The 15,243-nt window shown below is 32.0% G+C and overlaps 1 protein-coding gene across 2 annotated transcripts in view; it reads right to left on the bottom strand.

The window, feature by feature from the left end:
• Window positions 1-15,243, bottom strand: part of LOC129987609 (A disintegrin and metalloproteinase with thrombospondin motifs like) — a 49,613-nt gene that overhangs the window by 17,892 nt on the left and 16,478 nt on the right. For both annotated transcript variants that reach the window (XM_056095572.1, XM_056095571.1), the window contains exons 5-9: window positions 12,076-12,162; window positions 8,697-8,925; window positions 6,982-7,160; window positions 4,840-4,911; window positions 221-425 (exon numbers count right to left, since the gene is read on the bottom strand). In XM_056095572.1, coding sequence (XP_055951547.1) covers window positions 221-425; window positions 4,840-4,911; window positions 6,982-7,160; window positions 8,697-8,925; window positions 12,076-12,162 — 772 coding nt within the window. The remainder of the gene's footprint in view (window positions 1-220; window positions 426-4,839; window positions 4,912-6,981; window positions 7,161-8,696; window positions 8,926-12,075; window positions 12,163-15,243) is intronic.

The raw sequence follows: 15,243 nt of genomic DNA, 5'->3' as shown, positions 1-15,243 counted from the left end.
ATTCCCATAGATATTATTTGATATTCAATACGCCGGACAATGTCTGAAAGATATCGTCACAATGCTGTTCAGTGTTCTGAGCTAATAAGAAAAACAGCCAAGAAAATCTGGTAGAAGAACGGATCATTTAGAAATAGAATGATCGGTTCTTCCACCAATGAATCGTTCAGAAATAGAACCGATTTCTCAGCAAATATAAGTTATGATTTTTTTATCATACCTGCTGTACTCCGATCGCATATAATATGATCGCTGCAGGTGTCGAGGTGAGTCAAAAGGATGGCCAAATCGAACTCTGGATATAAATCCGACTTCTTTCTGGCCGAATAAAGATGGCGCCCCAAGTCAGTCATGGCTTTGTCTCCGTTGAATATATTTGTGCCTGGAAATATGTTCTCTTTCAGGAATGGAGTCGCATCCATGCTCTGAAAATATAATTTTGTATGATATTCGGTATTGTATAAAATTTATATAAAACTCGACTTTAGTTTATAGAATATTTTCCACGTTCGTTACTATTCTAGAAAATGCTTATTTTTCTACAAGTCTTTATTGTGTATTGGGACAATGGGCGCTACTACCTAACATATAAATATATTTTTCTTTGTACTAAGTTTTTTCTTGATCCTATTTGTTCTGATTTTTAGAATCGATTCTTTTAGCCGATCATATGCTACAACTGTTCGATATGATATATTCTTACAACATATTCTTCTCTTTTCCCATCATTCTTTTTTTCCTCTTTCGGCAAAAGGCACATTTTTAAAGCAGACTATTAGACGAGAATGACTGGAAACATTTGAAAACAAAAGCCGATTTTGATAATTTCGTGAAAAATGACGCAAAGTTTTTATCTACGATTTGGAAGTTGATAATTTGATTGGAAATACTTTGTCTGGCGAAGACTTAAACTGAGAAAATTGTTAAAAATAGAAATCATTTCAATTAACTTTTGAAGACGCATTATAAAATTTCAAAATAATAAAATATTTGATATATCATAAAATTAGAGAAAGAATTTAAAGAATATGAATTGAATTAATATTTTAAATACAATCAGATATTAAATACAATGTTAATTACAATCAGATATCAGAAAGATTAATCCTTCAAGAAGCCTTAGGCGATGCAAATCTTGGAGCCCTTTTCCCTCTCCAAAATTTCAAAATCTATTACTTTTTTAAAATCCATAACTGGAGACATGAATTTCCTTACGAGAGCGGAGACATGGAGTCAAAGAGTTCATAGAATTTTTTATCTATATACTTATAATAAAGCTCAATGTGTGTGTGTGTGTGCGTGTGTGTGTGTGTGTGTGTGTGTGTGTGTGTGTGTGTGTGTGTGTGTGTGTGTGTGTGTGTGTGTGTGTGTGTGTGTGTGTGTGTGTGTGTGTGTGTGTGTTGGCGCTCTACAGGCCAGACCGTTTGACATACAGCTACCAAATTTGGTACATGTATACCTTGGAGGTTGGGAATGTGCACCTGGGGTTTCTTTTTTCGAATTTTTAATTAGAATTTTAATTATTAATTAAAAACTAACTTTCCCGCCAAAAAAATCTTCCATTTTCCCCACCGCCAACTTTTCCGCCAAAAAAATCTTCCATTATCCCAGCGCCAAACGAGAAAGGCTTCAGTTTTTTTTTCCCAACAGTAATGAGGCTAGGGTTAACATTTTTCGGTGGATTATTTCAATCGGTTCTGTTTATTTTCTTAATGTTTGATGCATTTAAAATTAAACATTGTTAATGAATCAATCTTTCAGATTCATTCTGAAGTACTTTTGAATTAAAATAAAACAGAATACAGGAAATTAAAAATTTCAAATCCGCATAGCGTTACCCCAACTGGCGTAGAAAAAATCACGTATTTGCGTTACGTAACCGGCGAAGAAAATTCACGCATGCGCATTCTGTTCTGATTGTTGCCATGACAACGTTATCAATGGATGATTTAAATTATTTTTGGGTTAGTTGCATGCTTTTGTAAGTAAATTGTATTTATGTTAGTTATATATTTTTTGTATATGCTTATAGTTTTAAGTACATCGTTTTTTAAGTAGTTTTTTTAAAACCTGTTTTCAACCGTTTATTTTAAACGATTCGTTTTATTTTCTTAGTGTTTGATGCATTTAAATTTAAACATTGTTAATTAATCGATCTGCTCATAATGAATCTAAGAAAATTTTGTTGACCAACTCTTGAGATATTACATAAATTTAAAAAAGATATTCTTTAGTGCCCATAAAGTTTAAACGCTGAGTGACTATTTTCAGTAATCAGATTATAAAAAAATGCTTTGTTTCAGTAAAAAATATTATTATATTAATTGAAGATAAATTCTTTCCACTTTAATTTAAAGCATAAATTCTACGGGTGCTAACAGAAAATGAGAGAGATACATATTACGTTATGACTGAAGGCCTTTATAATATTATGAATGAATTATATGATAATCAAAATTTGAAGTTTTAAAATATTTTGATGAAGAAGCTATTAAAGTAGAAATTGCATAAAATATTTAATTATTAAAATTTTAACGAACATTAAGATTGGCGAACCGGCTGGTCGCCAAAGGCGGCTAGTATTTTATAAAACCATTAGGAATTTGGAAACATAATATATTCTGCAAATCATAATTACCAAAAATATCCATATTAAAAAGGCTAAATGTTATAATTTTAAATTTTGGAAAGATATAAGAAAAAAGCCTAAACATTCTTTTGATAATACTTACTTCGTTTAGATATTACAGGATGATACTAATGTCAATAACTTTCAGAATTTCACAAATAAAAATGAAGAATACAATTCGGATTGCAATGCGAAATATGTAGAAATTAATTGGTGCTTTATATATATTTTTTCAATCTCAGTTTCAGAGATGTGGAGTTAATGATATCATATACAGCAACGGAAACTTTGAAAAGGAATAACTCGTTTATATGAAAAGTATTTAAACTTGGACTTTTGCCAACATACTGCTAAAAGTACCAATTGCAGGTACAGAGGAGATAATTGTATTCAAGAATTTAAAAACCCACGAGATAACTGGAGCCAATGAACAACGTGGAGTCATTTTGACTCCATGTATGGGTTAATTCAATACTTTTTTATTAACCCATTAGTTTTAAATAACATATTAGTTTTAAATAACAAATTTAGATCAATTGAAAAAGCAAAGCACTTAATTTCAGATCCCTTCCTAAAATATTGGCTTCGACGTATCGCGGGAAAAAAATGCACAGCTGAAATTTAAAAAGTATTATTAAACAAAATCATGAAAAAGAAAATTTTTCTTAGTTAAATCTCAATAATATTTAATAATAAAACATTATTTATTTTAAATTATAAAACATTTATGGAGTTACAAAATAAAATATGAAACTTGGAAATAATTTGAAATGTTGCTAATGTTCCAAAATTAATTTATTAAAGACTTGTTTTTAATTTGAATAAGTTGATTGCACGGTATTTATAATTAAATGAAAGCACAAAATTAAGTTTCAAAATATCGCATAAAAATCTTTTGGATCACAGATCTCCTTGGCAACTGCTTATTTAATAATTTCACACAGATTACAATTGAAAATCAAACGGCAACATAATCAAAATTTTCAATTAAAAATTTCAAATCAATTTTTTTGGAACAAAATGAAAAGGAGCATTTCCTTCATAACTCCCGCGGAAAGAAAGACATAAAAAAAGACTGTCGTTGCAGAGGAATTCAGTTGAACTTATATTAAAACAATGAATTGCAACTAATGTATCTAATATAATGCCATTAAAAATTTAAGTGTCTGAGTATTCTATTTCAAGTTGCTTATTGTCATTTTCGGAGAAATTTATTTTTACTTTGAATCCTCACGTAAAAGAATACACAAACAATTTACAAAATCTTTCTTCCTTAACCTTCAAAAAAGAAAATCCAGCAATTAAATATCTGATGTGACAATAAAAACTGTTTGAATTTAGATGCGAAACTTAAAAAAATCTCTTTTCAAAATGGAGAAAAATTTAGAAAAACTACGCAGCAATTAAATTAGTATAGTTTGAAAGGTAAATTTTAAAATCGTTGAATATGCATTAATATTTAGAGAAATTATTACGAAAAAACAGCCAAATGATCTGTTTTTAATGAATGCTTTAAAAAGAGAACTAACAGCGGGCGCGCGAAATCACACATACACGCATGCACGCGTACCTGCATTATAAGATGTTTAACATCTGACATTCTCTGAGCACTTTTATCCTCAGATATACTTTGGAAATTGAAAACAAATCAGAAAAAGTCTTCAGGCTTTATTAGTTCATAAAAGGACAAAGTCTTCAGAAAATAATTTTCTTTGAATAATTCTACAAATCATGTTATTGCATGTTCTCTTTGCTGTAGTTAATTGTAATAAAAAAAATATTGACATGCTAAGACGTCTTGCTTTCCATGATCGAATCTCTTACTTTTCTAACTTCATGCATTTCTAAATCATTTATGGTAATTCGTTGGAAAGTTCTCATTAGTTGTATTCTTTTACACCCTCTTTTATTCTCATAATTCAAACTAATATGAAATTGGAAAAAAAAATGGCGAAGGAAGATGAAATTTTCTTATTGTCTGAAGCAAATGAAATATATATTCGCATGCTGATTATTTTTATATCTTACTGCATGCAATTTATAACTGCATATAGCTAATGATATTTAGATGCAGTCTATATTTACTAGAATCCACATGTAACCAGGCATGTCATTTAAAAATTTAATTTCTTTAATATATCCTTAAATAATGTTCATTTCTAATAGCCCATCCTTGTAAATAAAAAGTCTAGAATATATTATATACTTACTTTAAAAATTACAATTTGAGACAGTATCAGACTGATTTTGGGGTTTGTTAGTGTCTTGAACCTTAGATCAACCTATAAAATAAACAAAGTTAAAAATTTGTTTGAAAATTTAATGAGATGTAACCACTTAACTAAATTGCAAATTACAATTTAATCTATACATTGGAGAATCAAGAATGAAAAGTAAAGAAAAAAAAAACTATAACGATATGCATAATCTTGAGAAGGATATGCAATTAAATTTATCACCATGAATTCCTATGTTACCCATTATGTGGCGACACGAAAAGGAGGTAGATTTCATTCAAAAAGGCAATTTCTTTCTTTATAAAGATAATATTAATTGTTTATTTGCATGAAGATTATATTGGAATTCTAGCTAAGAACTGAACATTGAAAAACAGATACAGCGAAAAAAGTAGAATTTTCGGAAGACTTTATTTGAAAATAAATTGAAATAATAATAATCATAACAATAATAATAATAAAAAAACTGAAAAAACTGAAAATAGATAGAGATATTTTTAACGAAATGCCAAATTCATAGATGAAATTGAAAAGTTTGGCTATTGCAATACTATTATTTTGACTAATACAATAATTTCTTTATATTTCGTATATGAGAAAATAAAAATATTTTTTTGTCGCTTCGAAAGTTAGCAATTGATGTTAATATCTGGTGTAATATGTATTTATATATTGGAATTGGCTGATACAATGCGTACATACATTGTATAACCATAGACATTGTATAACATTGTTGCAGTGTATATTTTTACATTGATACTAAACATTACAATGTGTTATAAGGCCAAAACTGTTGGTATTCATATACAGCATTAAAAATTGAACAAAAAAATCATTCCATAAAAAAAGGATCGCACGAAAAAAAGTTTGACTTTATTCTAATTATCTTCTTAGATTTGTATAGCCTCTTGAAGGTTGAAAATTCGAAACATGTCGTTTTTCGATTGCAAGGTGACTGATGGACCTATACAGATATGGAAAAGATCCCATGAAGTCATGGACCTTGCCTAGAATTAAGGACTATTTAAGCTGGTTGATACTATGTCACTGAGGGAAATGTGATATGATATGCACAACTCTAACAGGTGACTGTTCATAAACATCCCTTTCGATCACTTGCACCATTCATATTCTGTCTAATTACTCACTCGAGTTACTAAAATATTGACATTTGTGGAATATTTTGTAAAGGAAAACTAAACTCGTAAAATTTTGAAATATTATTGAAGAATAATTATGTGATAAATTTGGTAGATCTAAATATGTTTCTAGGAACATTTTGAAGAATTTGCATGGCATAATTTAACCAAAGGGGCTAATCCCCCCAAAACTTTATCTCAATAAGAACCCGAGAACACTTTCGTAGCATTGGCGTACAATAGTAACGAAATATTAACCTTTGGTGAGAATTTAGCATTTTTACTAAATCTGTCGTATCATCCTTGGTGAGTTATTTATCGATTAATTCGTGGAATGCAGTTTTTAGTATCCAAAAATTGAATTTGAATTTGTGCTTTAGATTCATTTTGTCCAACCAATGTAAACCAAAAATTCACCCAAACTTACACTTATAGTCACAAAATCTCACACCAGATTTTATATATTTAAATAATACCCTTTTTCTAAGTCTTCGCGTTTACATGTCTATAAAAGTACAGACTGACAAATAATCAGCCCCTTGTTGGATTTGGATCAAAATCCGATAGGTGTCTAGACTCGACATTAAACCTGCGTACCAAATTTTATTGATCTAGATCTCTTTATTTTGTAATTATCTTGCTAACTTATTATTAACTTACAGCCCGGCAGATAGATTTCATCTGAACCGAATTAGCTTAATATTTGATAGAAATATGCAAATTTGATCTGAAGAGCGTGTACCAAATTTGACCTGTCGAGCTCAAAGCGCTTTTGAGTTGAGTCAGACACGGAAAGAATTTTTTCCGAAAATGTGTGTGTGTGTTTAACTCAGGGAAGCTTAAAATGTGGAGATTCGTCAAAATCTGGAGTTCGAATTTTTTGACGATTCCTATGTTTTCTCTAAAAATAGTAAAAATAGTGTTCCAGATTAAAAACATTGTTTAAAAAGTATCTCTAAAGGGAATTCAAGCTCACCCCATTCAAAAAGCTGATGTAGTAATTCCTAATCTGTGTGTCGTTGAAGCCATGACTTAAATGCATTTCATAAGTATTGTAGTCCACCATCAGGAGTACTTCGGGCCACGCATGTAGAGGTCCCTTACGATGACGTCCATCGTCTGCAGAGTCGATGTTGTTGAGAACGTCATCGAGCGCTGCTGAAAGCAAACAATTTCAGAGCAAAAATGATCAGAGCAAGAAAAAAAAAGTCATTTGAATACAGATGCATTTCTGGGCGAAGTTAGTGAATTTCACAAATGTGTGAATTCCTTAACTAGCTAACTGTTTCGACCTCTTCGGAAAATATGTATCTAAATTGCCATAAACATATGTATATAATATAAATAAAATAAATAATTGTGAATAGAATAATTAAACAATTATTATATAAATATAATAACTGTCATTAATAAACTCGTCATAACGCAAAATGTTTTTCCGCAATATTTAACGCAATATTTTTTTCCATGATGAGTATACTCGTCAAAATCAGTTAACTGGTTAAATTTATATTTACGGAAGAAAGTGTTTATGTTCTTTCCTTATAATCGTATATATTTTTTTTTGTACGGTATCCCAAGAAATCTAGCACAATTAGGCATGTAATTTGACCGGTAGTCGTAATGGTATTTCAATGCATCTTGGAGTCCGATTTTTAAGATGTAACTTAAGGAATTTATTTAATATTTTGATTTGTTATTAGCTCTCAGTACCGCATATCATGTCTAGAAAGAAACTGTATAATTGTTGATGATAATGATGTTGAAAAGAATAAATTGCTATTTTAAAGAAATTTGTTTTGCATTTGACGTAATTTAAAATTTTAAAAATTGTCTTTAAAAAATTAAAAATAAAATACCCTCATCTGATATTTTAACCCTTTAAAGCGCCATTTTTTTCTAGTCATATTATGTTAAAATATTTTTAGGCTTGAAATTAGAAAAAGAAAAGGGATTCATTTAGCTTATTAGATAAATTTAATTTGATTAATTAATTTGGTTAATTAATAATAAAGTAACAAATCAAGGCACATCATTTTGTCTTAGATAAAGAACTGAAGCATCTAAGTTTCTGACTTGCTAAAAAAATTTGTCAGAACTTATGCCAGCCTACATAATTTCATACAAAGATTGATAAATTTGGTGGGAAGCATACTTCTCACGGCCCTAGAAAGGGTTAATTTTGTTAATATTTTTTCAAATGCATTGAATATCTGTCTATTCAGGCTAAAGTGAAAGCGATAATTCAAATAAAGTAAACGAGTTAATTTTAAAGTAATTAATTTTGAGTACTATCATCAAATTGTTGATTTAATTTTTGAATAAATCTGTCAAATAAAATATCTGTATGCATGAACGCGATAACTCTAAAAGAGACTAGATAAAGGAATATGGAATTTTGTCACCAAGAATTTAGTTCTATCAGTTTCAAACCCACCCAGTTGCATAAGGAAATAATTATAAAATCGATACGCTGTTCTTTTTAATATAGATAGATGTGCGCAAAAAAATCATTAAGTGTACACTCTCCTAGTTATGCAAGTAATAATAATAATAATAGATATAAGAGACAAATTATTTTGCAATGCGCTGATGTTAAAATATATCAAAGTTTCCTTTCTCCGTCGTTTCCTATTATTTGTCACCAATACATATTCACATTGCTAGTGGAAAATAAGAGTGATTTCTTACGCAAACTTTTAGAAGACATCGTCGACTTCGTTAAACTCCTGTACACTAAGTGAAGACCACTTTTAATTCTAGTTGATGAGGAGTTTCCAAGAATATTTCTTCCATTTTTTCCAAAATTGATGATTCTGTTGTCGTCTTCAAACTCGCCGACGTAGTCAAAAAATTCCATAAGATAATCGATGTCATTTGATGCAGGTTTTATGCGCAAGTCGTCACCAATGACACCATCCTGAAAGTAGTTAAACAGAAGTTAGTTGGAAAAGACTCATTCTTTATTCCATTTGTTCTTAAAATGCTTTGAATGTATAACGCTTTACACGCATGCTTTATACAACGCTTTACACGCATGCTTTATACAACGCTTTACACGCATGCTTTATACAACGCTTTACACGCATGCTTTATACAACGCTTTACACGCATGCTTTATACAACGCTTTACACGCATGCTTTATACAACGCTTTACACGCATGCTTTATACAACGCTTTACACGCATGCTTTATACAACGCTTTACACGCATGCTTTATACAACGCTTTACACGCATGCTTTATACAACGCTTTACACGCATGCTTTATACAACGCTTTACACGCATGCTTTATACAATGCTTTACACGCATGCTTTATACAATGCTTTACACGCATGCTTTATACAATGCTTTACACGCATGCTTTATATGTATGATGGGGAAGTCGTAGCTCACAATAGAGTAAAAGATATTATAGGAATCCGTTAAAAATCAGATTAGGAGATTGCTGAATTAATGAAAGCAACAGACTAGTGCCAAGTCCGTTAAAAGAAAGGCAATTGAATAGCAAACTTTATACTTACTATGCAAAATATACAAAATTATACAGAAAAAAGATATATTAGAGGAAGATACTAGAGGAAGTTTAGAGAATCCGCAGTAATTAGGATTAACCGCTGGTCAAATGTCGTACAATTCCGATTACCTGGAAAATTTGGTAAAATTCTGTTGACATACTAATTGCGGAACATTATTTTGGATTCACTGTTAGTTACTGAATACACTACTCACTGTTCACTGAAGTTAGTAAACATTAATATCCCATTTTAAAGCAACAATAGGGTAATTTTTAAGCGGACCTCGCGATTTTGAATTGCGTTCAAATGACGAGGGCGTTATTAGAGCTGGCATTCTCCTCTCCAAAATTCCTCATCATAGCAGCGGGAGGATATTTGGACGCTACGGATTGAACATACACCAGATCAGTTTACATTGTGATTCTTCGGTGGAGTCGGGTTTAGAACCTGGAATCATCCGAAGCGAAAGCCGAACCGACTCGAGTTTTCTCGTGAAGATACAGAAAAAAACAAGTAATGATTCGAAAGAATGGTACAGTGCAGCTGAAGGCAAACAATTTAAAGATTAACTTTGTTTTAGAGTGATTCCTGGGTACTATGACAATGTGCGCTGAAAACCACCTACATTGAAAATAGTGAGAGTGATTTTACCTGTTGAGTAATCTGCCCAAATCGAATCAATGTTCATTTCCCGATGTGTTGCGTTATCAAAGCTTCCCATGGAAATGGATAAATTCTTGTTGAAGTTCAATAGTTCTTCTCCATTGTCAAGAATAAAGATAATTCAGAGGAAACTGTAAAAGACGTTTCGACGCATCTCATATTGCATGCGCATGCAGTGAATGCATTTGAATAGTTGCTTCGCTTAGTAGAAGAGAATTCTACCCTTTAGTGATTAACCTAAAGGGTATGGGAAACATAAACCTCATGTTTATGTTTCTTTGGACCAGTATCACATTGTCAAGTTGGTTTAATTCTTCATGTCAAAATAATTTGGAGCAGTCTCCACAAAACTTTCTCGCATATTCTTTAATAAATTTGCAACGCCAGAAAATTTCTTACATGGCATCGGCGTACAATAGTTACAAAATGTTACATTAAATTTTGGAGTGAATTTAGCCTTTTTACTGAATCTATCGTGTCATCCTTGGCGAGTTATTTGGCGATTAATCCCTGGCATGCATTAATACTCAAAATTCAAATTTGTGTTTTTGATACATTTTTCGCAACCGATTAAATCAAAAATTTAGCACAAAACAGCACTTGTATTCACAAAATCCCTTACCGAAATAGACCAATTTCAGTCAATGCTTTTTTGAATTATCGCGTTTACATGTACAGATCGACAGACAGTCAACCCGTAGTTGGATTTGCCCCAAAATTTGACAGGTCTATACACTACAGATGATAGATCTGTGTACTGAACTTTATTTATCTTGCACCCTTAGTTTTATAATTATCATATTGGCTTATATTCGAATAGCCGGACAGACGAACTTCCTTTGAATAAATTTTATTCATAAGTTAATAGAAATATGGAAAGTTGGTGCAGAGACCGTATACCAAATTTCAACCGTCTAGCTGCAAGCGTTTGAGTTATCTTTGTCACAGACGGACATTTTTCAGAAATGTGGTTTTCGAATTCAGGAAGATCTAAAAACAGATATTTGACGATTACTATACTTTCTATATACTCCGTACACAAAATAAAAAAAGGTAACTGCAATGACTTTTAGAAAAATAATATGGATATAGTAAAATAGTAATTGTTTAAAGTTATAAATAAGGAAAAAATATTTGAAATATTTTTTGTTTTAGAATTGCTAATAATTATTCAAAACGATAATCCATTATTTAATGCTTGCTTTTAATTGTGCTAAAAAGGCCAAGAGGAGTTTAAAGAGGATTCTGAATTCCTGTAGATAATTCTGAAATCGGAAAAAAGGTATCAAAATGTTATGGCATCTAATGAAGTTATAGCTTTTGCAAATACACGGATGACTGAAGCTGATCATACAAAGTGATTGGTTGTGGATCTCGCTGGTGCTAATCAGTTTTAAATACAATACTATATATTACTTTAGTTCTTTCTTTTTCTTATTTCGCTAAAACGTTTCCGGACGTGCACATCTTTGAGTGAGTTTGGGAAAGCAGTATTTTCGACACTTTTTTAAAAATTTAATCCTTTGGTTTCAATTAGGTCATTGCCAAGATTACTTTCACCTACTTGTAACAGGTCTACCGCATACTCTGAAGGATATGTTTACCACATGTTAAGAATTTCTGTTATGCGAAAGGAAAAAAAAAACTGCCATTCCCTCATTTATTCTGATCTAAAATAACGATTGCTGAGATATGGAAAGAAGTTATCAATTAAACAAGAGGAGTAATAATTGCAGAGTATATCAAGTAAAAATAATTTAAAATGCATGTTCATACTTGTTATGTATGACCAAAATACCACTGATACATATTTTTTAAGTGTCTGAAGGTAGTTATATAAATTAATAACTTGTTTAAAATGCAAAGTTAAACTAGGACAACTCTTACCATTTGCAATATCCCATCAGGTGCGTGACGGATGGTGACAGCGGCCATCTGAACTGGGTCTATGTAGGGTATTCCGAGATCATCACCCTGTAAAAGATTCGTGACAATTGTAAGCAAGTTTGCATTGATTTTGACCGAAGTCAGACCAACTTGCAATGAAATTTGATTCACTGGTTATAAACGTACTGCTCAATCGAATGAGACAATGCTTTGTTGGAATCAGGGAAATAGCCTTTTATAAAACCTCAAAGTTTCTGCAGAGGGCTATTTTACTAGAAAATAATCGTACAGATAGTTTATGCATTTTCCTGAAGACTGCTGTACCAGGCTTAAGTAAATGCCCTCCTGCTCATTATTGATTCATTCGTTGCCACGAATCATGCTTGTGATTGGGACCACTATCTAATAAGATGCTTACCATCTTAATTGTAGTAGAGAATAGAATATTTAATTAGATAGAAAACGTGAATCTCAAGCGATTCACACGATGAACAATGGGTTAAAACAAAAAGAATTAACACGTTAATTTCCCAGCTGAAAACTGGAATTTCGTATATTATATAATTGACATAGAGCTTTAGGAGTCAACCTTTGCACTCGAATGGCGGTACTCTCACCATTCAAGACGGTACATCATTTTGACGTTTCATTTATTTTTCAATTTTTATTGTTAAAAATACCTAGAGAATGGTAAACTAAATAGATTAATGTTTCGGGAAATTCAACTTAAAAGAATATTATATATATATTGGGACAATAAACAAGTCTTTTTATTAGGTGAATAATTATGCCTGGAATTAATTTTCCGTGCGCAAAGAGTTAATATGTCAATAGCAGGACCATTACCACCATCTATAAATTCCAGGGAAAGTTTTTTTTTTTTAAATCTATTTCAAAAGATTTAGTCGGTATAATGACGATAAATGCCATTGGAAAAGTCCGGGAAATATAAACTAATATCTGCTGGAGTATGCAAGCATTAAAGAGGTAGGGAAGGAGTTTGCAACACGATAGTGGTTACCTATCGACGCTTTTGCGGTTCCTCTCAAATTTGATTACAACAGGGAAGTAAATAAAATCAGTACAAAAACAGAGTAAAACCCAGTAAGGATATGACCCTCAACCCCCCTGCTAAATTTAGGCAGAGAAGAAAGCAATAGAAACTGGAGTCTGAAAAAGAATATTGTACTGTGATGGTTGGTCAATATCCGATCAAGTAATTGTAACTGAGAATCGCATTTTCAGAAAAAAATAATAATAATAAATAGGAATCTTCCCGAAAGTGATTACGGATAAGAGATTGCATAGGCAAAGTGTGTCCCTAATGTTGAGAGCTCTAAGTTGGATCGCTCTAAGGAAGATATAGAACAGAAAAATAGATTGTGGCACAGCTTGAAGTGGATGAAACAAGGGTTTGGTTTGGTTTGGTTTGGTTTAGTTATATTAACGTCCCGTTTGAAGCAACATTAGGTCTATTTTGGGACGGACCTCGTCATTTTGAACCGCGGTCAGATGACGAGGACGACACCTGAGCTGGCACCCCCATCTCCCCACCCCACCACACCACACCAGCGGGAGGACGTTTGGTCATGACGGATTTAACGTGCAACAGACCCCCTTACACGACGGTTCTTCGGTGGAATCGGGTCACGAGCCTGAAACCCTCCAGTTCCGAAGCCGAGAACTTACCACCAGGCCACCGCGGCCCGATGAAACAAGGGTATATACTACGATTCATGATAAATTTAGAATGGTTATAACTTCGAAGAATTAAAGATAATCCAGAAAGCTAAAGAGTTTGGCATTGAAATGACAAATGAAAAAAGATGTGAATGTTGAAAAAGCTTCATATTTTATTTTTTGTCCAATTTTCATAATAGTGTAATTAAAGATTTTTATATTATGTTGATGATTTAATATTTTAAAATATTTTACGGATGCTTATCTATAGAATTTCGTTGAATGGCACCCTGGCAAATTAAATTTTTGCGAGCAGGTTGTAGATGTTCTAAAGTGGAAATATATTGATTTATACGTATGTAGAGAAGAAAGTATCAGTTTTTTAAAGAGTACAGTTATTGCATTCTTATACTTTAGAATAAGTTACCAAAATATTAAAAAAAAATACAACTGAAATATAAAGAGTAACTTTACCTTTAAATAGTCATACTTTTAAATAGTATTAGTACTTTAAAGTACAATGGTACTTTTAAATAGGATTATATTTAGAAAATTATTGCTCATCTCATTTCAATAATTAATTTCTAACAAACAAAGACGAACACATAGAACCAAAATAGCAAAGAAAATAAGCCAAAGTTTCATGAGTGGGTGCCAAACTAAAGCCACAAACATTAAAGCTAAATTAAACATTAAAGTCAACTACATTAAAGCTAAATTGAGAGGAAGAAAACAATGCATCTCTTTTGAGGCATCAGTCGTACGAATTTTGATGTTTTCCAGCAGTATTTCTTCTAAAGTTTCATAATGTGTCTTTTACCTGTTGATTTAATTTTTCCTTTATTTTTATTACTTTTCCTATGTACTTTAATTATCGAATTCTCAGCATGAGAAAACCAAATATGATTTATAAATGCAAATATTAGTTTGAAAATCAATCTTGCGAAATTTTAAGCTCTAATGGATTTACTACCGCTTTTTATAATGTAAATGCAAATATTATTTTAATTGCATAAACTGCGAAGATGACTTGAGAAAAAATTCCCTATTCGTTGTTCCGGTAATTGGATTCAGCTTCAGAAGATTAGATAAACTTTGAATACAATTCAACGACAGCCTTTACTAAAATTGCCTGGAGCTCTTCTAACAGTTACCACTGAGGTATCAACCATCTAACTCTCCGACCCGCCCTAAGGCACACGGATTTAAACCATAAAACTGAATGACCGGACCGCCGCAACAGCAATTGGCGGGAACTGTGGTTGAGTCCTAAGGGCCGTCACCGGCCACGGTACAACCCTCCCCGAATTAAGTACGTCCCGTCATCGATGGGAGGAGCTAGATCCCCCACCTATTAGTGTACCCTCCAGGGTGGCGAGATCCAACCACCATGCCGGAAGCATCTCATCCTCATTTCGAGGTGCCCCCCCGAGGGTCTACCATTGAGGTATTTCAAATTTTAGCTGGAATAGATTAGATCCCTATAGA

Source organism: Argiope bruennichi, chromosome 10 (assembly GCF_947563725.1).
Source record: "Argiope bruennichi chromosome 10, qqArgBrue1.1, whole genome shotgun sequence".
NCBI lineage: Eukaryota > Metazoa > Arthropoda > Arachnida > Araneae > Araneidae > Argiope > Argiope bruennichi.
Note: the sequence above shows the minus strand (reverse complement) of the source record. Positions and strands in the feature narration are given on the sequence as shown.